Source organism: Seriola dumerili, unplaced genomic scaffold (genome assembly GCF_002260705.1).
Source record: "Seriola dumerili isolate Sdu_G_001 unplaced genomic scaffold, Sdu_1.0 BDQW01000068.1, whole genome shotgun sequence".
Classification (NCBI taxonomy): Eukaryota; Metazoa; Chordata; class Actinopteri; order Carangiformes; family Carangidae; genus Seriola; species Seriola dumerili.
Window position 1 is genome coordinate 1,098,064 of NW_019174323.1, and position 25,668 is coordinate 1,123,731.

The 25,668-nt window shown below is 42.7% G+C and overlaps 1 protein-coding gene across 1 annotated transcript in view; it reads right to left on the bottom strand.

Annotated features, from left to right (window-relative positions):
- Positions 1-25,668, bottom strand: part of LOC111219570 (E3 ubiquitin-protein ligase rnf213-beta-like) — a 32,681-nt gene that overhangs the window by 2,655 nt on the left and 4,358 nt on the right. Inside the window, exons 9-61 of the mRNA XM_022742290.1 lie at positions 25,414-25,615; positions 25,275-25,330; positions 25,024-25,189; positions 24,652-24,792; positions 24,255-24,353; positions 24,031-24,159; positions 23,320-23,485; positions 23,039-23,206; positions 22,790-22,939; positions 22,027-22,661; positions 21,074-21,233; positions 20,770-20,987; positions 20,546-20,689; positions 20,299-20,451; positions 18,310-19,609; positions 17,931-18,115; positions 17,684-17,836; positions 13,385-17,209; positions 13,152-13,288; positions 12,962-13,060; positions 12,743-12,855; positions 12,526-12,639; positions 12,355-12,401; positions 12,103-12,259; positions 11,834-11,969; positions 11,167-11,355; positions 10,945-11,078; positions 10,388-10,563; positions 10,099-10,302; positions 9,704-9,891; positions 9,485-9,605; positions 8,978-9,078; positions 8,669-8,848; positions 8,328-8,473; positions 8,138-8,237; positions 7,876-7,987; positions 7,486-7,690; positions 7,203-7,393; positions 5,966-6,088; positions 5,302-5,403; positions 4,814-5,056; positions 4,413-4,497; positions 4,290-4,324; positions 4,086-4,189; positions 3,502-3,646; positions 3,237-3,402; positions 3,047-3,141; positions 2,685-2,933; positions 1,396-1,528; positions 1,193-1,276; positions 820-1,003; positions 380-581; positions 205-282 (exon numbers count right to left, since the gene is read on the bottom strand). Coding sequence (XP_022598011.1) covers positions 205-282; positions 380-581; positions 820-1,003; positions 1,193-1,276; positions 1,396-1,528; positions 2,685-2,933; positions 3,047-3,141; positions 3,237-3,402; positions 3,502-3,646; positions 4,086-4,189; positions 4,290-4,324; positions 4,413-4,497; positions 4,814-5,056; positions 5,302-5,403; positions 5,966-6,088; positions 7,203-7,393; positions 7,486-7,690; positions 7,876-7,987; positions 8,138-8,237; positions 8,328-8,473; positions 8,669-8,848; positions 8,978-9,078; positions 9,485-9,605; positions 9,704-9,891; positions 10,099-10,302; positions 10,388-10,563; positions 10,945-11,078; positions 11,167-11,355; positions 11,834-11,969; positions 12,103-12,259; positions 12,355-12,401; positions 12,526-12,639; positions 12,743-12,855; positions 12,962-13,060; positions 13,152-13,288; positions 13,385-17,209; positions 17,684-17,836; positions 17,931-18,115; positions 18,310-19,609; positions 20,299-20,451; positions 20,546-20,689; positions 20,770-20,987; positions 21,074-21,233; positions 22,027-22,661; positions 22,790-22,939; positions 23,039-23,206; positions 23,320-23,485; positions 24,031-24,159; positions 24,255-24,353; positions 24,652-24,792; positions 25,024-25,189; positions 25,275-25,330; positions 25,414-25,615 — 12,928 coding nt within the window. The remainder of the gene's footprint in view (positions 1-204; positions 283-379; positions 582-819; positions 1,004-1,192; positions 1,277-1,395; positions 1,529-2,684; positions 2,934-3,046; positions 3,142-3,236; positions 3,403-3,501; positions 3,647-4,085; positions 4,190-4,289; positions 4,325-4,412; positions 4,498-4,813; positions 5,057-5,301; positions 5,404-5,965; positions 6,089-7,202; positions 7,394-7,485; positions 7,691-7,875; positions 7,988-8,137; positions 8,238-8,327; positions 8,474-8,668; positions 8,849-8,977; positions 9,079-9,484; positions 9,606-9,703; positions 9,892-10,098; positions 10,303-10,387; positions 10,564-10,944; positions 11,079-11,166; positions 11,356-11,833; positions 11,970-12,102; positions 12,260-12,354; positions 12,402-12,525; positions 12,640-12,742; positions 12,856-12,961; positions 13,061-13,151; positions 13,289-13,384; positions 17,210-17,683; positions 17,837-17,930; positions 18,116-18,309; positions 19,610-20,298; positions 20,452-20,545; positions 20,690-20,769; positions 20,988-21,073; positions 21,234-22,026; positions 22,662-22,789; positions 22,940-23,038; positions 23,207-23,319; positions 23,486-24,030; positions 24,160-24,254; positions 24,354-24,651; positions 24,793-25,023; positions 25,190-25,274; positions 25,331-25,413; positions 25,616-25,668) is intronic.

Sequence of the window (25,668 nt, forward strand, 5' to 3'; positions counted from 1 at the left end):
GAAGTACAGACAGAGAAACTGAAACTGTCAGCCCGCCAGTGAGAGGGGTGTGAGGGAAGGAATTTGACCTCTAACAAAGTGGCCTCACAAAAATCCTACAGGGGAAACTAGTGTGAACATTCTTCAGCTGGCATTAGTCAGTTCCAGATGAAGATTTACCGCAGAATTGTAAAGTTCTTAAGTGAGTGAGTGAAATAGTTTTACCTGACGAATCTTTCCTCTGACCTCGGACAGAACCACAGAGAAATCCTGCAGGTGTCTGTTCAGGTATCTTGAGTTGTCCTGGTTCAGATCAAAGAGGATAAAAGTGCTGGTTAGCGGAAAGTTTGGTATTACCTGACATCTGCTGGCAGTTGTATGATTGGTTTTGATTCTTTACCGCTTGGATGATTGGTTTTCCAGCCAGGAAGCGGCGAGCCAGCTGGGTCTGGATCCCTGGCAGATCATAGCTTCTGTCCATCTCCCCACCTTTCTTCAAGGTGTAGTGACAGTGAGCTAGAACCAAAGGTAGCAGCTCTCTCTCTGGGTTGCACAGGGTCAGCTGGGTTTCCGATATCCTCTCCAACTGAACATTGTATTTACTGGGGGAATAAAACAGCACCATGTTTTCATAAAAAAGACCTTTTCATGAGCCTGAAGATTTGACAAAAGAATATCAGCTCTCAGGTCCACTTGTTCTCCACCTGCTCTGGAGCTTTTGATTATGTTACATAGTCTTCATCATCAGATTCTGTTTCTAAAATGGATCAACACGTAACATCAACTCAAACGGCTCAAAAAAAACAAACAAACAAATACATCGGGACCCCGTGTACTGACCTGTCCTCTTGGCAGCTCGCTCTCCTCGCTTCTCTCACCAGGCTGTTGTGAGTCTCCGACAGGAAGTCCACCAGAGTTCGGAGACACGACCCCGGTCCATGTCGGCACGGTGTCAGAAACTCCCCGGAGCTCTCTGCTGTCACCTCCTTCTTACACAAGTTCACATCCACACCCAAGTCTGCTGCTATATATACACGCACACACACAGGCAGGGCAGACGGTCAATGAAGACATACGGTGTAGGAGGCAGACATGGAGGACACCACTACTCACTGCTGTACACAGAGGTGTCAATCTCTGTCTTAACACATGTTCAACACACACAACTGTACATTACTACATTAGAGCTCAATGTGAATGGAGACATGCTTACAGTTTTTTTTCATCTCCTCTCTGAGGCAGTTCCACACTTTGATGAATCTCTCCACTCTCTCAAACAGCATCTTCTTCTGGTACCCTGATGAGGATGATGAGAAAACTTGTGTTAAGTGTGCGTCTGTTCATGTGTGATGGGTTTTTCCTTATTCTTTCACTGCTGCTGTTGTGCGTTCAGTTCTAAATGAAATATTGATGTACCTGCTGGTATGTGCTGTAGCATCTGTGCAATGGTCTGAGGTGCAGAGTCTGACGTCAGAGGAAACACCCGCAGCAGGTCTGACTGTAGAGCAGCCAGCTCAGGTAGGTGGTGTAGCTGTCTCACACAGTGTATCTGGGACACACACACACACACACACACACACACACACACACACACACACACACACACACACACACGCACACGCACACACACATACACACACACACATTGAATCAGGACAACGGTACAACTCCAAAAACAATACCCAAGAGACTCAAGGAAACAAGGGTTTTACATGTCGAGGAAACAAGACGAGGTGACCAGACTTTTATTTGTTGTAGGAGCTAAGTTCATTATTTTCTCGGGACATTTCAGCCACTCTGCCTCCCCCAAAAGTTGCAATATTCTCTGTCTGATATTTAGAACAAACCTCCAACACTACTCAACAGGTTTAAGTGAAAGTTTGGTGGAATATTAGGTCAGAATATTTAAGAATAGGCCACATCTTACAAACTGCCCTCCAATGTGACTGGTTTGTAAAACAGTTCTTTCAACACTTTGACAAAGTTCATCCAATCTTCAACAAATTCGCCCTGAAAAGCAAGTTTTTTTGTTAATTTTTTGCCAGGATCATATATAATTATATTATAATCATCAGGATCAAGTTTTTTTTTCATCTGTATAAACAACCTCCAAGAGGCAAGTTTTTTTTCTGGGAAGAAAGAAAGAAAGAAAACGAAAAAACGAAAAAATAAAGGATAAAAAGGATGCAGGAAAAAAACTAAATAATTCACTTGCCTCTCGGGGGTTCTGTAAGTTTGGCATGTGAAGATAAGCAGATAAAAAAACATCCTGTCAAATTTGATGAATTCTGAGCTAACAACATGATCTGATACTGAACCCCAAGTTGCTCACAATGTATCATCAGTTGTGAATGAGTGAATGTGACTTGTAGTGTAAAGCGCAAAGTCATTCATCACAAGTGCAGTGAATCTAGATGCAGGTTGAACGTTTCTAATCTTTTCTACTAAAATAAATGATCTATTTAAATAATTGTGGAGTCTTGGTGGAGTCATGTGCTCTCTGAGTGCTTCCTACTTTCACTATAAGCTGGACTCTTATTGGCTATTCTCCTCTTTAGGATGAATCTGTTGCTCTGACAGAAGATTGATCAAGAATCTTCACAGCGTCAGATCAGTATTTAAAACCTAAGTACATGAGCCTGATTTCATCCACTGTGTCTGCAGTCTTTGTCACAAAGGGGATTTAACATGATGTAGATGGGTACCTTCTTGAGGAACATGCTCAGCAGAGGTAAAGAGCTGCGTCCTTGCGCTTCTTCCACCAGCCGAGAGAATCGCTCCACTGTCATCATCTCAGGGAAAGTCCAAAAGGAGGAGCGGTGTGTTGGGCAGTCAGAGGGGAGGGACAACATGTTCCCAGGATCCCCGTGGAGTAGATTCATCAGGGGGCTTCCAGTAAGTCCATCAACAGCACGGATTCTGTCCGCAGCTTCAGCCAGAAGATTCTGCAGATTCTGACAGCAGTCGAAAGGAGGAAACAAGATTTTATCACCACGTAAGACAAAATGAAAATGTAACTGGTATCGATTCCAGATCATTTTCAACTATCCAACAGTGTATTTCTCACTTGAAGCACTGGGCTGATGGCAGAATCACAGACGAGCTTCTCCCACTGCTGCCGTCCTTGTCTGGAGGACAGATCAGGTCTTGCACCACGAGAACCTTTATTAACATTCAGCAGCGACAATGTCACGTATTTTCTACATGAACAACCGAAGCAGCACGCTGACTGAAAGTCATCAGTAAGTCAGTATCACCTGTAGTGAATCCTGCGCAGACGTTGAGAACCAAATGAACCGTAACAACCGCGTTGTCCTTGTTCTGGCTCAAAGTCTGCTCCAGCACACGCATGTCCTTCTCTAGGTGGCTCCACAGGAAGTTGAGAGCATGAATCGGCCTGGGGTGGATCATGTCTTCAACTCCCTACAACACAAAAACAACACAGGAGTATTATTACGTGATGCCGTCTTTTCAGTACCAGAGATATGTTAATGTCTTGTGCAGACTGAGGTGAAGTCTCACTCTCGGATTTCTTATGGTGCCTTGCAGCATGGCGAGGTGCGTCAGCAGCCGCAGGATGCAGGACTGAGCAGAAGTCATCTGCCTTTCAGGGGCCTCAGACCTCTGACCTGCCTCTCCTAACACGTGTCCTGTCCGAGTTTGATCTCTGACATTTTATACAAACCAGGAAGAAAACAAATTAAATCAAACACAATTACTTGACTGAAAATACACTGTCACAAAGCTGGTTGATTAAAGGTGCCATATTTTAACTGTAGCACACAACTTGATCAAGTTTCAGGTCTGTCATACAGAAATGAATGGAAAACAATGGCTGCAATCAAAAAGATACATTGAAAGTCATTTTACACTTTTCCTGTGTTGATCTATTAGAAAATATATTTGTGGTTTTAAGAATCAAAAATATTCTCAAAGTAGTTTTATAACTCTCTCAGGCTTCTCTCTGGAGCTCTCGTAACAACAGGTCAATCAGCCATTCAGAAGAGAGGGGGCTCTATTAACATAGAACCTAGACCTGCTTTATAATCAAACAACACATGGAAATATCACTTTATACAATATGGGACCTTTAAACAGGTTAATACCTCGATTCTGTGTGTTGAGTAAACCCGCTGACTGGGGAGTGGTTTACCCCGCCAATTGGAAGTCCACAGTCAGGACATTTAGATACAACCACTGGTTTACCACACTATATGAAAATACAGAAGCATATCATGTATTAGTATTTTTTTTATTATTATTTCATTCTCAAGGCTTGATACTATAAAAAGACCACAGAAAGGTCATACCTCTCCCACAACGCACACGTGTCCATTGGCACAGGCTGAAAATAATGAGAAAGACATTAGAAATATCCTCATGCATTCTGGATGAGGAAAACAACCTGAAGCTTCATAATGTAAAATACTTACTGTACATCTGAACTCTCCTCTCTCCACTCAGCCACTGTCTGACTTCACTCGTGTGATCGTCAGGCATAGTCGGCAGAAAGGAGTTCTTGAAGGAAAAATTTGAGCTGAATTAATGTGCTGCATTTATAGCAAACAGATCAAAGTATGACTAGGAGATACTATTTTCAGTTTTCAGTTTTAAGTTCGTGTGATACAGTCAAAACCTGCAGGATAGCTGCTGTAAGCACTGTGCGGTACAGCTGTATTGTCAATCATCAAGGTTGTTCTCTCTGACTTGGGCAGCACTGCCCGCGAACAAACTGACGCTCACGTGTAAAATCAGTGGATTGTCCCTTTAAGTTCAAAACAGCATGCAGCAAAAGCAAAACGTAAAGGACAGACCGAGGATAGAGGTGTCTTACTGTAACGTTCTGAGGCTGGGAGGCGATCTGGTAGAGAGGACCCAGCAAAGCATTTCCACTAAGGAGTACAGAGTCCAGATGGACCAGCAGCTCCAGGAGGGTTTGTCTCTGATGTGAAAGATTCTGGCTGATCTGGAGAGGCGAGCCCGGTCCACCGATCTGATTCAACAGAAGTGAAGCGCAGAACTCCCTCAACTCCCTTGTTGTGATGTTTCTGAGGAGCTGCTCCAGCCTCGCCGTCTCCTGTAAGTTCAAATACAGCCATAAGTCAAAAATAAATAAAACATAAATTACAACAACTTCAGAGTCACAAAGTTGGTTTTGATTTGGTGGTTTGCGTTAAAATGTTCACCAGCCGTCTGTTTACGTCAAGATTTTTCCCTTATTTCACAAATTTTTCACGCTATTCGTACTTTAACCGTTGCTTCTGTGCAGGTTCAGTATCTATTATATGACACAAATCGACATTAGACATCATGTATACTGACCTGTGAGGATGGACGTACGGTGATGTCAGGTGACTTGTAGCGGCAGGTGACGTGTCTGAACAAGGCCAGGGCCAGGAGGTTGATCTGAGAACCGCTCAGCTTCTACAGAGAAAATTTAAAACAATGGAGGTTTGAATAAGGAAAAATTAAAAAAATTAAAAAATAAAAATTATGATTAAACAGGTGAAAGAGAGAATTTTAGTTGGAACAGCTCTAGAAAAATCATATTATCATATTATAGGGTTTTTAATCAACCTTTTTCTCAGGTAGTGTTTTAATTAACACTTTTCTTTAAACCTCCATATTTAGAACTCATAAGCAGAACATAAATATCTAATAAACAATTTATAATGTAGTTATAAGCTGAAAGTGTAGATATAATTGTTAACAACTATAACTCCTGTCCGCAGCCATAACTGGGTGCCGGTGTGCAAACATATAATGAATGAAAATATAATATAGCATAACTGATAAAATATATGTCTTCATAAGTAAAGGTCATAATTGTTGGTGAATACTGTACATTAATAAAAACGTATGTATTTGCTTAAAACTACATCATAATGTGTAACCATTTATTAAATGTTTACACAGAGCTTATAAATAATGGGGGTTAAATATTTACACAGTGTGTCATTGATTAACTGATTGGAGTCTCTCTGACCTGCAGTTCTGTCATGAAGGTGTCTGATCTGTTTTCCAGGAGGACCTGGGCCACGGCGTCTCTCACAGCTCGGTAAGACGGCCCACAGCACAGGAACTGGTCCACGTTAGCCGGAATCATCCTCTTTGAGAAAAACGTTTTAGTGTTTGTTTTCATAGTACATGCACAGTTCTAAGCTTTGGGTTTCACAGTAACTAGTCCCAGCTTGGTCAGGGATACATGACGGTTCCTATATGATATGACAAGTGAGAACTTAGCAGTAGTTGATAGAGCAATGCAGGTCCATGCTATAGTTTCATCATATACGGATTGTCTTTGCTAAATTGTGGTTATGCAGTGGTTGTGATGTTCATTGACCAGTAGATAATATAAAATATCCCATGCTCAAAAACAGAAAACCCACATAACATGAGTAATACATAGTACAATGTACAAAAGAATAATTGGCAACTCTTTTCATAATCTGTTTATCATTTATGTATTTTTTTTACTGAATATTTGCCTATTTTTTTTATTTTTATTATAGTAAATTTAAGATCTCAGACTGAGCCACAACAAGTGATTTGAAGATTTGAATACAACAACTTAGAAAACTGTGATGAGTGCAGTTTCACTATTTTCAAACTAATTTAAAGAATAATCAATTAATCAAGAAAATAATCAGTGGATTAATCGATAATGAAAGTAATTAATAATTAATAATTAAGCTCTAACACATTCAAAATATCAGTGAAGTAGAACAGCACATATCTGCTATTGTTAGAAAAAATATTTCTCAAATATTTGGTGTTTTATTGAGAGAAGTATCCACTTCTTTTCTTAAAGCTACAAAAACCTTATAAGGAGAGACATCAAAAGCAGGGATGCAGCCTCTCAGCTGCAGGAGTAGATGAACAGTACTCTAAATGAGAATATCAGTTTGCAGACATTTTCAAATTAGTTATTTTTTCGTACAGCAAAGTGAGAGAGAGGGGATGACATGCAGCAAAGGGCTGCAGGTCGGTCTCGAACCCATGGCCGCTGCGGTTAGGACTTAGCCTATGTGGTACGGGCTCTACCAGGTGAGACACCGAGGCGCCCCGACATTTTCAAATTTCAAGAACCAAAGCAACTTCAGATGAATTCCTATTGATAAAATCTCACAACAACAAGGAAGAAAACCAGATTTTTGGATCAACTGTCAGGATTATTTTTCCTCTCTTCAGCAGCTCTGTGTTTTTTTGTGATGTGGTTTTACCTGAAGTCGAATGAGATCAGCAGGAAACACCCATCTCCAGGCTGGACTGTTCATCAGGGACAGTATGTGGTCCGTGCCAGAGAGTCTGCAGAGGGCTCGCAGCAGGTAAACCCTGTGCCAGTCGTTACCGCTGTACTCACACACCGCCCTCACCTGCTGCAGGTACTCAACCTCCGCCTCTTTACGTCTGCCTGCGTTTCATGAAGAAACACACGGCAATCTTTTTTTAAAATCATGAAATTATGTAACTGATTAAAGTTCAACAAAGTTCAGCATCACACACCTTGAACCGTGGCTCGCTCCAGCAGCCGGGCAGCCGTGCTCATGCATATTCTCAGCCTGGCCATGTTGAGCAGGAACTCTGCCGGGTCCTCTTGCCTGTCTGGAGTCTGTCTCCTGGCGATCCTGCTCAGGAATCTGATTTCTGCTTGTCTCTGTTGCTCTCTGCTCTCTTCTACTTCTCTCACCTCTGAGCACAACAGAGAGTCCTGAGAGGAATTTGAAAAAAGATGATATTTATTTTTGGTTGAAAACTCTTTGGTGCAAAAGAGGTGATGTTTTTATTTCAAGCAGCAACAGAAGCTGTTTGTTCGGAACAAATAGAAAAGATTAAGAATCTAAGAGAAACCAAATCATCTACATCATGTGTGGAGGTAATATATGTATCTTTTACCTGGAAACAGTTGACAAACAGCAGGTAGAGTTCAGTGTGGTCTTCTCTGCCCAGAATGTTCTCCTCCAGGTTCTTCAGGTAGGACTGAATGTGAGCCTTCGCCTGGTCAAAGCTGATGGACGCACAAAGCTTAACCAACATGCAACCCACACTTCAGCTACAGTAAGTACAAATTTGAGCCAATCATACTTCACATGAGTGCATCCATTTTGGGGGATTTTCAGAGACACATGCTTTTAAAATGAGAAAAGGGCGCCCCCACCTGTATTGCAGCAAAAGTTTGGGCAGCACGGATCGGACCACCGGGTTGTTATCCACACACTCCAGGAAGGGAGTGAGCTCTCGGGTCCTGTACACATCTCCTGCATCGCACACAAGAGTGAACGAATGTCATCAAAGCATCATGTGGGATCTAGTTATGACCGTGCACACGCACTAATTCCTTGACTGACCGTTAGCAGAGATGAGTAAAGAGAAGAGGAGCTCCACCACTCCCTCTCCAGGCCTCTGGCCCTCTGACAGACAGAACCTGGACACCACCTCCAGGAAGAAGGAGTTACAGCAGTCTCTGATGGCTGCATGCTGCTGAAGGGATGCCCTGAGCCATGAAGAGTAAGCCAAGCAGACATTAGAAAGACATGTCCTCTTACAAACACGTTATCATTTACACACAAAACCATGATAATTCTAATCTTCTTTGAGAAGTTAGAATGCCGAGTTTCCAACAATGAAGTTTGACTAAATGAGTCACGCCATTTCTATATTTCCTGCTCATTGTTTTTCCCCGACTCACTTGACGGTGTGAGAAACAGTCAGCCTGAAATCAGCCGGAATGTCTGCCCTGCATGTAGGACAGGAACGTCTGTGTGGCTGAATGCAGAGCTGCAGACACGGCAGACAGAAGACGTGCTGGCAGGGCAGCACAGACGGCTCTTTGAGCTCCAGCCAGCAAACTGAGCAAGAAATGCCAAACCTATGCAGCAAAATATCAAGAGAGATGAATTATAGCACCGAGAGATAAGATCAAAAAACATGCAACATCTTATTTTGTACATCACAAATAAAACATTTCTTATATCCTATACTGAATTCTAATTCTGACCTCAGATCCCTGCTGATACACTCATCGTGGAAAGAGTTGAGGATGCGGATCAGCTGCTCCAGTGTTTCCATGCTCCTCACATCAGGTGATTCCTGCATCAGCTGTGAGAAAACCAGAAAAAATAACCTGATCTCATACATTTGACTTTTGTTGTTTATGTCAAACTGTTGTTTCCTGCCTTTTGTAAGAAATGTCTTGTCCTTTCTGGGTCTTGGTTTTATTTTATTTCTACTGCACTTGTTTACAAAGCTGCTTTAGTGGGTGGATCCCACTGCAAAAGCTAACTTCAAATGAAGACTGTCTCTGTTAAAATAATAAAAGATTAATAGACATTCTGGAAAAAATACATGAACCTTCAGAGCAAAAGATGCTACATCACACATGTAAAAATAAATTAAAATGAGTTATCCACTAAAACACTGATCACGAGACGAGATGTGTCAGGATCTAGGAAACCCTGGTTAGTCATTTCAAGAGAAAGACAGAGACTGAAACCACTTCACGTACGTTCAGGTGGAGGTTGCAGTGTTTGAGAGCCAGTTCTTTCAATCGCACATCATTCGCTTTCACTTCAAAAACGATGTGCTGGATGAATGATGCAACAACAAGCATCCCGTGCCACAGTGACCTGAAGGGGAAAATGAGATTATAATAATAACATTAATACGCTTTATGAACACAGTATACCTTTTTTTTTTTTCCTGTCGTGAGTCTTGCCAGACTCACCTGATGGAGTCCAGGTGTTGCAGGCATCCTGGGCTGCAGAGGGTGCTGTATTTCTGACTGAATGCTCTGTCTAGACACGGCTGCAGAAACTCCACTCTGTGCACAAAGGACTTGCACTCACTCAGAGACGTCACAGTCAGTAGTTTGGTCTGCTCAACACAGACGCCCAGAGCTAAAATGTCCTCCACCTGCCAAAATAAAAGACATTTTAAGACTGCGACATGTTCACGGTTTTATAGTTGGCATCTTAATAACTACAGGATTATTTTATACTGATGTTAGACACATAAAGTTTAGCATGTTAGCATTCTAAACTAATAAACTAATCTGACAAGTGGGAATTTGACTTACTGGTGATGATGATGATTAAAATGAAGCCAAAAGGTTGTTCTCACCATTTCCTGGGGCTCCCCCTTTGACCTCTGCTGAAAGACGTCAGTGGCGAGCTCGGGCTGCAGTAGAAACATGTGGCAGAGGGTGTCCAGTCTGGGGGCAAAATGTTTGGCAGCAGCCATTATCCAGGCAGGAGAGAGGTCAGCGGCGGCACCCGTGGACTTCTGAAGCTCAGACACGCAGCCTGTCACGGCCCTGGTGAACACCTGTAAATGACACGTGTAAAAAGTTGAGGCTGTTCAGCTGTTCCCAAAATCTTTCACCTAAATGTGTGACTCATAATGTCAGTACCCTGAGCTCATCCATTGACTTGATCTTAAAAGACAGCAGCAGAAAGTCCTGCAGGTAGTTGAGACTGTACTGCAGTTGCTCCCCGTCTGAGAGTCTCTGTAAGTGACTGCTGAGCCTGCTGCTGCTGAAAGTGCTCACAAAGTGGAGAATCCTCTCTGTGCCGTCCTCTTTGGTCACTAAGAACAGGTAAAAGATGCAGAAAAAAACATTTTAACCCACCATATATATTTCATACATATGGAAGCCCTGAAAGACCAGTGAAACATTTTTTCATGCCAGGGTCTAAGTTTTTGTTTTTTCATCTGTGAAAACAAGCCCTGAAGGGCAAGTTAAACTTTTTGTCGGGAAGAAAGAAAAAAAAACAACAACTTGTGAACTTGAAAAGTTGAAAAAAAAATCTGGAAAAAAAAGCAAAAAAAAGCAAAATTATCCTGGCAAAAAAAAAAAAAACCCACTTGCCTCTTAGGACTTCAGTACCTCAGAATCTATTCATGAGTTGATATCATTATTATATTATTTATTATTATTATTATCTCATTATTGTATTTCAGACAAACCCGGCATAAACTCAGATTCCTCCCACAGGCTTTCAAGGTGCATTGTGATGAGCCAGCTGAACGGGGCAGAGCAGGACTGTTCTTCACCATCCAACATGAAGTAGTGCTTCACAAGCACCTCCTGGTCTGACTCACTAGACAATATAACAATCACAGAAAAATTATGTCTTTTGTTGATTAAGTTAACTGTGTGGATTGCAGAAAATAAGTTACCTACAATACCTTGGTTTCTGAAGAGGAGTTAGGTTTAAGATCTGTGAATCTGCCAGGATGTCCAACCACAGTTTTATCAGGCCCTCGCTGAGCCTTTGATCGGAGAGCAGGTCGAGATTTGCATTCCTGTCCATAAGTTCCACCATACTGGCCAAGATCGGCGTGATGGTGGACTGAAGACAGCGCCACAGGGTATGTCTACCAGGTAAAGATAGTGAAGGTATTTTGGAAAACATTCTTACATAACATCCTTATATAATAATATCTTTACATAATTGATCTTTACATATTATATATGAACATGAAATATCAGGTGTGCTATGTGAGTATTATACGCTATCGCATAACGAGGAATGTGTGATTTTTCTATTATGTTTTTGTATTGCTTTCATATTATCACTAGTTTTATATTCCTGTATAGTGTAAGTATATGTAAGCGTTTTGTGGTATGTGTTGGTGTGATCTTTCTGACACAGGGGTATTCAATAGGTGTGATATAACTAACAAACAAACAATCAATACTCAAAACATGACTTCCTGTATGGATATGAAAACATTCTGAACTGTAAATTAAGGATTCGTGTTATGTGATCAGTTTTCAGGCAAAAGAAAAGTTACTCTTAACTGATCTAATTACTGTAGGTCAGTTGATTATCACATCTGTAGAAGATTTTACCTCAAAGTTCCCCCCTCTTGTAGAGCCTGCTGTTTCTTGGCCTCGTTGCTCACCCAATCCTTAGGAGAGCCCATCCATACTTCTCTCTGTGCCAAGGCCTCAGCCAGTCTACTCAGCAACACCCTCTGAAAGTCAGCTTTAAACAAGATTGGAGACAATTGAAGATGCTAACACCTTGAGAATGTAAAAAAAAAAAAAAAAGAACATTTTGGACAATTTATATAGTATATACTATAGTTATATATTAACCAAAATTAGTAGATATTTACCTCCTATGTGACCTTGACCAGTTCCCAGAAGACTCAGAAGGATGTGCATCCGCTGCATGCTCCGTGATGTGACCCCATTGGGGTCCCTCAGCAAACCCACAGCTTTTTGGATACAAGATCTCACTAAGGACAGGCTGTGGAGATGGGCTCTATCTGCCTGTATCCAAAGATAATTACAATTCATTTAAGCAACGTTATAAATTATGATTTGTTTTACGCTAACACATATAAAGAAACATGAGTTTTGTTTACCTGAGAGTCTTTACTTTTCCACACCATTTCTTCATCTTCATGGTGTTCTAGTAAAAATCAACAATACTGTTTATTTTACATTAAATATTAATTTATAGAACAATTAACCACTTTCTCTTCCATTTGTAATATAAAGAAGTTTTTTAATGGCCAGATGATGTTCATTTCTACCTGACAGTGAAGGGTTGAGCAGGTTGCTAATGAGAGTCCCACAGAAACTGAACAGGTTCAGGCTCATGTCCTCTGAATCCCTCAGGTCATCAATATGCACCGACTGCCAGACTCCTTTGATGCAACAGACAAAACTTTGCTTTAATCTTGTCATACATCATAGATAATGCAGTTAGAAAATAACTCCATTGCAATAATGATCATATTCCACACTCACCTCCTTGGAAACCAATATACTGAGACTGACTTAGGATCCGAGAAACCTTCACAATGAAAATCACCCAACAGGGCTGATCCTCCAGGGACATCAAGTAATTCATGGTGCAGTATCTGTTGGCAGATGGAACCATAAACTCAGTTGAAACCCTGTAATGTCATTTTTCCACTTTGCATGCATACAATCAGATATGTTGCAGAGCTTGAAATCGAGGCATACTTTGCTGATGCTATGAGCTCATCACTGCAATGGGATTCCTCAAGGTCCATCTGGATTAACAGGATGTGAAGAGATTGGCCGGCCTCTTGAAGGAAGCCCCTGGCAGTGGCACAAAAAGGAGAACAATTTAAATATTAAAAGACAAACCTAAAATAAAAAGCCATGTTGCTGTTATCTGAATAGTTGGTACCGTATCGTGCTGCAGAAGGAGACTTCAGTGTCAAACTGGTGGAGCGAAAGCAGGAGGATAGTGTCCGAATGCAGTCCTAGAGCATGGGCTACAACCTTGACATCTGATCTGGTTAACAAGCTGGAGAATGTAGTTATCTATACAAAACCACAAAGCGGACAGTGATGTCAACAATTTGTAAAGATTGTGAAGAAATGATGAAAACAAAATTGGAGCAGTGGTCTGTGGCTTACCTCGAGAAACTTGGTGGACCCTTGAGTCTTGTTCAGGCAGTCTTCCAGGAAATCTCGAAGCGAGTGGTGATGTTGTTGCTGGAAGTACATCCTCTGGAGTTTCTCCTTCTCCTGGTTTGCTAAATCTGAGTACTTGAGCCTCATCACAGCGTCAGGGGTGGCACAGTTCAACAAGAGACATTTGGCTAAATCGAAGACTTCTTCTTCCTCCTCATTGTCCACAGCAAACTCAACATTGTCTTCTGTCTCCATTGTTTCCTCACTCTCAGACATCACTTTGTTCTCATCATCACACACCTCAGTGGACTCATCATCAATATTTTCAACTGACTCAGTTTCTTGGTCTTTTCCAGCAATATCTATGTCCATTGCGTCACCCAACATGTCAGTTACCTCATTCTGTCCATTAGAATTTGGCTCAAGGGTTTCGTTTGGTTCATCTTCTTCCACTGAGTCACCATTTTCATCCCGTTGATGTTGTCTTCCTGGATTGTCTTCAACTTTCTGTATTCTCCTTTCAAGTGCTTGCAAGAGAGCACTGGCACAGGCATCTCCATGGTAGCCAACAAAAATGTCGGACAGCTTGAAATCCACTGCGGCCTCACTGCAGACTTCCTTCACCCATTCCTTCAGTTTGTCAAGAACCCTGTGTTGCCATGGCTCCAGATCAGTACTCCTGTCCAGCCTGTGTTTTTCAAGCCTGTTGATGAGGGGCACAGGAAAGTGCTCATAGACCTTCTTCTGGTCCTCCACTACCACCAGTCTGAAGTTTGTATGGACACGACATTTCACTCTGTGGGAACCAAGACCTAGATCAACGTACTGCTGCTTACTGAGGTAAACATAGTACTGGTTCAAGGCATCATACAGGCTTTCATAAAGATTTTGCATGTTGAGTAGGATGACGGTGCGACCAGTCTCCATGCATGTTTTCACTCGGTTCACATTACGGCAGATTTGGGCATATTCCTGGTCCTTTGGGAATCCCGAGCCAAAGACTATTTCAGGTCGTGTACAATCTCCTTTGGCAAAAACTTGCTGCTGAAGGATATGGAGAGCTGCATTGTTGGTGGTCAACAAAAGGAGGTAACGGCTCTCCTGGTCGGTGTCATGATCAAGATTCTTTTTCACCATTTGCAAGGTGCTTGGTCTGGGAATTTCTGTAAGGTTTTGGGGAACCTCTTGGAAAAATATGACAGGGTCAAAGCCCTCTGGCTGTCCACTGAAGTTACATAAGATGGCCTCAACCAACTGTCCACCATCTGGCTCTTGCTGTGTGGATTTGACTGCGGCGAAGAGCATTTTGATGAGGCTGTAATAATCCCTTAAACCAAAGAACTGATTCTTTGAGGTCTCATTACAGATGCTCAGGAAGGCTTTTGCCAGAGGTTGGAAGAGGTGTGTGATTTTCAGGAGAATCTGTCTGGAGGATGAACATATTCCTTTGGCAGTTTCCACAAGTTCATCCTCACTTGGATCCCATCTGGACACAAATATTCCTCTGTTCATCTTTGCTGGGTCAAGAGCCCAGTTGGAGATGCCAACAAAGCCGACCTTCATGTGTGGATCTGGTTTGTCATTGTCAATGCACCCATCCTCCAAAAGAGGATGAAGGGTCTTCAGGGGCATCTGAGGAGAATCTTCTGCGAGTCCAATCTCATCAAGCACCACCACTGATACATACTCATCCATGTTTTTGTCCTTCTGAAACCGGGCACAGTTCTTGAATGTCCCTATGATGCCCTCTGGACTTGAGTGAGGACTGCACTGGAAGGAGACCATATGAACTTGCTTGAGTTTCTTGAACAGTTCACAGTGGGAGTTCTGGCCCTGCATGGCATCAGCAACCACTGTTTTAGCGAGTGACTTAGAGCTGCCTGGCTTTCCAACCAGAAAGAGTGGGATCCTGAGCTCGATGCAAACCACCATGAGAAACACATTCTCTTTTAGTGCAACATTTTTGGCTATTGTCTCCCTTGTCTGTATGTTCTGCAGGAAGAAGTCTTGACAGGATGAAATCTCTTCTTGCAATGCTGATGAAGAGCAGAGAGGCTCTGGAAAGTACCTACAAATTACAGCAAGGTACTCCTCTTTGGCCACCAGAGACGGGTAGTAGCAGACACCAACTGCAAGAATCAGGCACTTCAGTGTTTTATCAATCTGGTGAAGATGGGGGTTGTTGAAAAGGACCTCACTGTGCTGGTAAAACCAAACTAGCACCTTCATAGACCTCTCCACATCCCTGAGACTCACAAAACTGCACTCATTTTTCCGACTTCGCATGTATTTCTGGGAGATTGCCAGCACATTTGAAATTATGTTATTGCAGGCCTCTGGCAAATAATGGTCAGCAACTTTCTTCTGGACAATCAGTTTGATGTAGGAAAGTTCAGTTGAATCACTCAGCTGACCAAAATCCCACACCAAGGAAGTCATGCTGGGTGGCAGAGGATGAACTCTGTACACCAGCTGCCTCAGAGGGACTTTGCCAAGGCGGTCTTCTGTTTCATCTGCCTTCACCCTGTATCCTAATCCTGCACGTTCCAAGCGTTCCACCATTTCAGGTGAGTGCTTCCTGTAAGGATTGCAAGCAGCTATTATCTTTAAGCCACTGTTTGCTTTCAGAGGGTTACCTTTCACTGACTGATCACACAGGATTTCCTTGATGGCAAAAATGGCCTCTGTGGTGTTGGCTTCATCAAAGAACAAAATGGTGTCTAGCTTGTGCTTTCTACGGTTCTTCTCGGCAAGTATCTCTGCCTGCCTAACCTTTCTGTAGATCATCTCTGCTGTAGTGCCACCATGTACCTTGACAAGTACCATGTTCTCCACTGGTCTTCCCTCCCTCTGCAGAGCACAAAGGAAACGGACTAATCTGGTTTTTCCACAGCCGGTCTCTCCCATGATGACGACTGGAATTCCACACCGGAATCTCATGTTTATGGCCAACATCTTCATCACATTGTCAGCAGTGAGCTCATATGTTGGGTCTGGATCGAACTTGCTGTCCATCATTCCTTTCTCTGCACCAACAACATATGAAATCCTTTTGATTTTGCGTTGCCGGGGCAGCTGATCAAAGTCCTCAGTGAGAGAGATCATTTGCTGTTCCAAACCTTGAAAGATTTTCTGTGACATCACATCCTCTATCAGTACCTTTTTGCACTGAGGATCTACTGCACAGAGTGTGTTTCCCAATGTCTTCACATTAAAGCCCAGAAAAGACATTGATAATCGGTCTGCGTTAAAGAAAATGTATGGATGAAACTCATTTTCCCAACGCTTGCGAATTGTCAGACGATCAAGAAGGTCATCTTCCAGACTGTGTTTAAGATGCAGCATCGGACTTTCATCAGATGTGTTCAGAGAAGGTGAGGCAAAATCTCTTGCCATTAGAATCATGAACTTCACAATGAAGCCCTTGAAACCAGGTAGCTGGTCAGCCAGAAAATCTGGGTCACAGAAAATTGAGTTCTCACAGTCTTTCAGCTGCACATTGAGGAACCAGGAGAAGTTCTTCAGCTCAGCCCAGGATGGATCTTGCATTCCACAGTACCGCAGGAAGTATGTGAGACAATCGACAGGATCCCCCAGTCTGGATCCTACTTGGTACTTAAAATGATCCAGATTCTGATTCTGGTAGTAGCGCCTCAAATATTGATAGGGTCTTTGAATCCCCTCACTGCAAAACTCTTGCTCATCCATGAATGGATCAAAGGTCTGATTTGTTAAAACCCTTTGATTTCTTTGAGCCAACAACTGCCCCACCTCTTTTGGAGGTCTACAATGGATGGTAGGCAGAATGTCCAGAAGTCCAAGCCTCATCTGTATGAGCAAATTGAACACATATTATTTGATTATATGTAATTTATAAAATCACTAGGAGCCTGAGGATGGTGTTACAATTTTGCTTTACATTCACAAATGGGAAATCCCAACCCTAACCCAATAATTTAAAATCTTAAAGGTTCTCCAAGACAACAGACCAAAGTCAACAAACTTTGTTTATAATTGAAGTCATGCTTGAAAATTAGGGGAGATTTAAGGCACTGAATTCAGAGATCTATGGGACTCCAAGTCAATATAAGCAGATGAGTATAGATGCTCTTGTCTAAGATTTTGTGCTCTTGCATGAAGGGTATTTCATTCACTGTTATTGAAAGCTGTGACTTCACAGAAAAGTTCTAAGTTAACTGCTTGTTTAATGTCTGAAGAACAATATGACATTTTCAAATTACATTTCCTGACAGTAGACAAGCACACTGAAAAGAAGTTATGACCTTGAAAGGACATTGCTACCTCTTTTGGCTGGTTTTGACAGGATGTGGATGTGTTCAGGACCTCAACAGTGATCAAGTGAGTTACATTCCTTCTCCACAGCATGCCGTGGCTGTCACTCAAACAGCCCAGAACTAACAGATGGAACAGGAGCTCCTCAAGGCCTGAACGAACCTGACAAGTATCAAATGTGACAAAGAATTCAGACTTTGAAGTACAACCAACACCAGCACAAGCTATCTGCAGAGATAAAGGCTTGAATACTTACTCCAGCAGTGTCAATGTGCAGGAGTACAGGGTCCTGCTCTCTCAAGAATGCCATTTTCTCTGATAGGTTCTTGATCAAGGAGTCTATGTCAACACATGGCTCAATAAGTCTGATCCTGAGATGTTTTGCTCCGGGAGATTTCTGCTGGAACTTCTCGAACAAACGATCCACATAAAGGGATTTCCCTATTGACAGAAAAAAGATGCATTCTGTCAAGTAAATTATTGCATTTATTGATATTACCACTAGGGGTTGACAAAGTAATATATGTTCAAATCTTAGTTTAAAAATGTCAAAATGTACATAACAAGTAAATTCTATTCTTGCCACAATTTTATAAACATTTTCATAATGGCATGTCAATCAGGATTATCCTTACCAACTGCAGGGCGTACAGATGACACCATCCAGACCGACAGTTGATCTGGAGAAACCCGTGCGACAGGGTTTTGCAGGAGTGTGTTTTGTGTGAAGTGGTGATGCAGATATTCCCTGGCAGTCGTTGCTGTCAGACTCACACCAGCTTGTACTTTGTCATTGCTGAAGAAAGATGGCACATATCTGTGCTGGTGCACAACCGGACTGACTATTACCAAACGATAATGTGGGTTGGCACTTCTCTCAAGGGCCTCGAAGAGCTCCCCCAAGGCCACACTGACGTCATATCCCAGCAGCCCAGGATTGACAAGAGAATATATCTTCTGACAGTTTTGCTTGGAGCCTTGACCAAGAGCTCGGCGGAGAAAGATCTCCACCTCCTCCTCTGTGGTCTCCTCTCTGCAGACTAGAACCTCATCAGCAGAGGGCAGAGGCTGCTCTGGACTCGCCATGTAAAAAGACAGGGTGGTGGTAAAAACCTCTGCGCTGGGACAAAGCAAAAGATTGGGCTTTCCCTCCTGGAGAATCGGGGGTAGGTTCCTGATCATGTGCTGCTGGTTCGTTTCAGAGAGGCATGAGAGGAAGTGGGCCAGAGTTGAGATGTCCATGTATTCACTGAGGTATTGTGACATGTGTTCCTTGAATAGTCTCCAGAGGTTTTCAAGAATGCCCTCATCATGCTTCCTAATGTCATCATCACATGTCATGACACCATCATCTTCATCCTCGGAAGAAAACTGCATCAAATCCTGAGTTTCTTCGGGGTGTCCTGGTGACGCTGGTGTTAACTCTGTATAAGGTTCCAAATATTGATCTTCATCATCAGACTCATCATCAGCATCTTCCAGTTCAGCATGCATTGACACCGCACTTATTGCATTACAGTAAGCGTCTCTGACATCAACTAGAGTGCACTGAGGCTTTATTGGAAAAAGCAGATGCCATAACTGTTGAGGAACTGACGCCTGACGTTGACACACTTTGTGAATCCAGTAGCACAGGTACACCAACTGCTCTGAGGTGTAATGGTTCAGCAAGCTGAACTTGGAGCGCATCTCACTGATGAAGGAACGCCATTCTCTTTGGCAGATTTCCATGGAGTGAGCGAGCTTCTGTAGCTGCTCGCTCAGCTCGCCGTAGTATGACATCTCCTTACCCTTCAGGGATAAGAAGGTGATTTTGATGCAGGGTTGCTGTTGTGGACAGCAGTGGACCTCAGCATGCCACTCCCTGAAGAGCATATTGCCAGATCCTTGCATCTGAAGAAGGATGGTGCCAAGTCTCTGAATGCCTTCAAAAACCTACAGTGGACAGGAGTGGACAGCTGTCAGTCATTGTGACTCACACTTAAAGATATTTATTACTCAGATTCCATTCCAAATCGCCAGAGCTTTTTAACTCATAGTTTTATTTCATGGCCCAAGTGTGGCCCTTATACAGCATGATTGTTAGATGCTATTTCCACATCTGGACCAATTCTGGCGAACACACCACAATCTTCCGGCTGTCAGATTAAAGTCGGAATCTACCCAGATGCGAAAGTATATGGGCCGGACTCGGGCAGAGGAAATGGTGTGTACACTGGGCCAGAAGTTTAATTTTGCGAGTACTGAAGAGAAACATTTGGCAGATCAAAACAAGTGTAAAAATTTGGTACAACCATCAATTAGTGGAGCTTTAAAATACCATAATTTTATGTCATTAGATGTTAAGACTGGAACACTGGATTCTGTTCTGTTCAGTCACACTGCTGTGACTAACAACATGGTACTACAGTGAATGACAATGGCAATACAGGTACAAAATCTACATCCTGTGCTTCTTTAGGCATTTTAGGCATAAACATTTTTATACAACAGTGTCAGACCACTCTGGATGCTATTTTTGTTGCAGCTTGAACATAAATAAATAACCTCTCTGTCCACAGGTCAATACTGTGCAGAAAGTTCAGCTGTAAATTCAAATATCATGTTGTATAAATGCCCCTGACCTCTGTGAACCTGTTGACTTGTTCTCTGCCGTGCTCCCCTTTGGATGACATGAGCATGAGTTTGTTCTGTAGCTCCAGCAGCTCTTCCAGCCTGTAGCTCTTCTCCTCTCTGCCCTTCATCACTCTGACCTGCACCATGTTCTGTAGACATCTCTGCAAACAAGTGCAAATCAGAGGAAGTTCAGTCAGCGAAGCTCAATATCTCATTCTCTTTGACACATCTTTTAATGGAAGATTGTCCACTTACCCTATGTGTGTTTTCATCAGACCATCCTATGTGATACACTCCATGTGCATTAATAGAAGAAGCCAGGGAGAGAGAGGACTGCTCCACTGAGCCGTGGGTCTCCTTCAGGTCTTTCAGCCAGTTCAGTAATCGAGTAGACTCTCTCTGAAAAACAAACATCATTGTCACATTGCTGCAGCAAAACAGCTTTATGTGCTGCCTGCAAATAACAGAGAAGTAAATACCAATTTGTCTGGGAGCTTCTCATCTCTGCTCTGGGTGTCCCACACCTGCTGAGCACACTTCATGAACTCCTCAAAGCCAGCCTGAGGGGAGAGGGAGTAGAGCAGAGGAGCGTAGCCCATCACTGCGTCGTGGAAACAGGCCACCTGGTCGATCTCTCTGTCGTTCTCTCCGGCAGATATGGAAGCCAAGTCCACATAAACCTTCACGTCGCTCATATCTGTTGAGGGGACAGAAGAGTAAGAATGCAGGCATGTTCTTCAGGATCATGTGGAGATAATGTGGAGATTTTATTTTTTGCCTTACTTCCAAGGTTGTTTTTGACCCAGCTGACCAGAGTTTGACTCGCTAGAAACTCTTCCAGACAGACAGTGTGCTGCTTGGTGACTGCAGAAAGTTGCTGTTTGGCCTGAAACAGGTCTTCCCTGAGGGATCCCAGAACTCTCTGCTTAAAGCTGTCCTCCTCCTGTTAAATAGTCCATCATAAAATTCAAGAATTATACATCTTCTTAAAAATAAAAGTACCTTTAAGAGAAAAGTTTGTTTGCTTCTGCTAGACAAATTTAAAAAGTAAATCATTATGAATTGAGCCATGCAATTTTAAAAGTGTTTTGACCAAAAAATGGCACTTTTCATTTTCTTAGCAAGCAACCTATGGGACAGGGCCCACTGGTGGGCTGCGGAGGTATTGGGCCGACAAATCAATTTGCACACCAATACAATTTTGGTGAAAAGATATAATTATTAGAAAAAAAAACCAAAGAATAAAAATATAAATTCAGTTTTTAAATATTTTGAAATGATCTTTAAAAACATAAAAATGTTTTTAAAAACTCCTTTTTGTTGTCCTTGTCCTTGTTTTTTGTTTCTCGTATTAAGGTCATCACCAACCGGACCACACTGAATACTTGTTTGCTATCTCAGTCTGATTGCATGCTAAGATTACATCCATAGTTAAACCTGGACTAACAAAGTGGACAGCTGGTAGGCAACAGGAAGAATTAAAAGGAGACAGTCACACAAAAAGGAAAAATTTGAAAAAAGTTTCCCCTGCTTTCAGTTCAGTCCTGAATGTTCGATCGTTACCATTTAAATAAAATGTGCTTATTATTTGGCCTCTGTATTGTTATATGGTCGGATTTGGGCTGCCAACATTTTTTAAATTTTCAAGTGGCCATAAAGTGTAAAAGGTTGAGAACCACTGGGTCAGGCCATTACTAAATATAACTTAATTTCTTGTAAGATTTCAAGACTATTACCAGTTGACTCAGAGCGTCAATTTCTGTAAAGTTCCCAGAAAGCTCCATTTTTTGAACAATCTTCAGAACTGCACTGGCTGCAGCCGCCGCCTCGTGGAGCTGCGAGTACTCCTGGATCTGATCGAGTCTCAGTTCCACCCAGTTCTTCTCAGGTCTGAACCGTGTTGACTCAGAAAACATGTCTGACATCAGAATCAGCTCCTTCTTCATGAGCTTCCCGTCGCCCTGGTCGCCAGACTCCGCCAAAACCCGATCAAGCCGCTCGATAGTGATGTTTGCGTTTGCTATGCTGACACCAAGCTGAAAGAACTCCTCCAGCAGCGGGCCCCAGATGTTTTCGCAGACCTGCGTCAGGGTTATTGGAAGTGGAGCAGAGGAGGGTCGCCTTGCTGATGCCAGAGACGCCGCTCCCTTGACCCACGAGGATAGAATCAGGTTGCTGTGATGCAGTTTGTGCATCTCACTGGACATTTTCAAGGCACTCACACTGGTGTTATACCAGCGGACCTGAGGAGGACCTTCAACCTTCTTCAACCTTCCCTCAGCATCAAAGGACTGAACCAGCACCAGTTTGTTAAGGCTCACAGTCTGGAGATCTGCACTGTGCTGCTCCTCAAGAGCCGACATCTCAGGAGCTGGGTGAATAAGAACCATGTTACTGGAGAACACAACGCATAAAGCCAAAATACAGAACAAACTCTTTGGAAAATAGATAATTGAAGTTAATGCTGGGTTTCTTTTTTATTTTTCAAGTGAAACTCACCTGTGATGTTTTCTTTAACCTTTGCCATCATCTTTATCAGTGTGTCCATCTGCTGTTTCCGCTGCAGGAAAGAGTTCAAATCCTTCTCTCTCTGAGTCAGAACAGTCTCCGCTTCCACAGGAACCGTTTCAGATTTGGTATTTCTCTTATCTGTAAAAGACAGGAAGCAGCTTTTATTAATTAATACAGTTTACTTCTGTTGGAGGTAAATTTAATAAAGTAATCATGGAAGGTTGTTAGTTTTCGTACACTGTAGGTAAAGTCTCTTAAACTGCTCTCTATGTTTCAGGCAGGTCTGCAGGTGTCCCAGGGGAATGTGTCCCTGAAGCAGAGACTCCACCAGAGACTGAACCGCGACCACGCAGCTGTGGACGACATGCCCTGCAGAGTCATCCACCTGGATCGACTTCCAATCACCTACAGCGAGATAATAACAACATTGTGGCCATTATACAACCTGAAGTAAATACCGGTAACAAATTAATTTGAATACTAAATAAATGAGTGAAATAAATGATGAAATGATGTACCGTATAATAGCAGGAAGCTCACGGCTGACTGTGGATGGAGCAGCTGGATCACTGAGTCATCTTTGAATCGTGCTGCTGACTCAACAACAACAGCAGACAGGATGACAGCAGGAATATCTTTCACCTTCTGGCCGAGGCTTCGCATCAGGTCCCCGTCCTGCCCTCTCTAAAAACATACATGTATGCAGCATGAGCATTCACTATGTCAGACACTGGGTCTTAAAGGTTCCATGTTTTACACTTCTCCTGTGTTTTATTTGAAGTGTTGATCCATAAGAAGATATATTTGTGATTGTAAGAACCAAAAACCATCTCCTCTCTCAGGATTCTCTCTGAAGCTCTAGTAACAACAGGTCGGTGAGCTCCTAAAATATGCAGCAAATTTTCTCTTGAAACTTCAAACTTCTTCAGAATATGTGGGCGTGGGAAAGAGAAAAGTGCTGTCAATGTATCTTATAGCAAGTCATGAATTGTTCTAGCCACAAGGCACAAGTGAGTGTGTCTGTACAGGAGAGGGTTATATGTGGCTTAAACTGTGTACTGTAGGAATCGAGTAGAGAGAGTGTGTGGGGAAAGCCTAAAGATGTCTTTGGACCGAGAGGACCACACTGGCAACTTGGTCCCCTGTGACCCCGGGTACAACTGTGGATGGAAAAATCAAGTCCATCATATGACGCGTGAATCAAAAATTGTCAATAAGATGAACTGTACCTGGCAGATTGTCTTGATAGCAGACTGACACAGCTCATCGAAACAGGCCTGTACAACGCTGTGGCTTTTCCTTATAGCAGCCATGGTTGCCTCGTGGCAGCACACCAGTACTTTATTCTCCTCACTTGACTGCAAAAAAAAAATACAACGCAGAATTGTGCTGTAAAATCAAATCATTTACCTTAACTCAGTTAGAATCTACGCTGCTGAAGAAGGTCACTGACCTGGGAAATCCTCTTCCTCAGGGCTTTTGTCAGGCTCTGAGTCCAGCGGGATGAAACCTCTTCGATAGAGCATTCCACCTTGAGCAGCGCATCCCACATCTGATAATTCAACACACGCATTATTACATTTAGAGCCAGTTTATGTTAAACCTGGCTCCCCTGCACAGTTACAGTAAATAAATATCATCACCTTATGTTTCAAAAATGAAACAAACTAGTAAATAAACACTTATAGCAAAACCACTGTAGAGTATTTGATGTTTTTTGACTTTTTCAAAGGGAATCTGGTTCATAATCACAACCTTTGGCTGTTTGGGTTCATAATATCTGGGTGAACACAGCTGAAACTCCTCTTTTTCTTTTTTAGATTGACCATGACCATGAGCTGACAACATACCTCGATTTCCTTCGTGTAGGAGATCGTTTTCGACGGCGACAGGAGGGGTTTTTTCAGCAGCTCATCTCGCCATTCACTGATTTTCTGCTGAATGTCGTGCAGCTCCTTCAATAAGTGCTGCTCAAACTGATCGTCTTTGGGCTAAGAGACACAAAACAATGAATTCAATTGAAATTTTGAAGCAGTTAACGCACATAATAAAGAGATTATTACCTCTCTTTCTCAGCGTAGCATCCAGCAACACTTGCAGTAAACAGAAGAACTTGATTAGATCGACATGTTTTGCACGAAACGTGTCGATCAAATAAAGTTCTTCTGTTTATCGCAAGTGTAAACAGGAGTTGTGACGTCTTTGGACTTTTTTTTACTTACTTTGTTTCTCAGCACATCGTCCAAACCCTCCGCCAGTTTCAACACCAGCTGGTAGGACAGGACGACCGCCGGGTGCCACGAGACAAGTCGCGCAATGCCGCATGTCGTCCTTGCCACACTGATGCTGCTCATGAAGGCTGGGTGGATGTTTCCGGATTCAATCATCCTGCGGAAGCAAAGCAGAAGCTGCAGCGAGCACAGAGCCACAAACGATGAGCAGAATCTGAGGATTGTTTCACACCGGTCCTTACCTGTTCCTCTCTCTGTCGACCTTCAGCAGGAGATGAGTCAAGGTTTTTTCAGCATGCTGCAGGAAGAAAGGACGAAGATTGTCACAAAAGCTCATTTTAAAGACAAGACAATGTGATTTTAAATGTTCAATATTGTCACCTTTACAATCTTCTGATCCATTGTGTCGCCACATTTGCGGAGCCTGTACAACAGACTCTGGATCAGGTGTTCTGCTGGTATCCCCGTCAGGTCTGAGAAATCAGGAAGATCATCAAACGCGACAAGAGACAACCAGCTGATCAGAAGTAGGGGCGTCTCTTCAGCCATGGATAACTGCGACTTGATCAAACTCATCATTCTCCTGTGGAAAGAAACAGAGTTACGTCTTTGCAGACACACTGGTTTCAGGAAGAG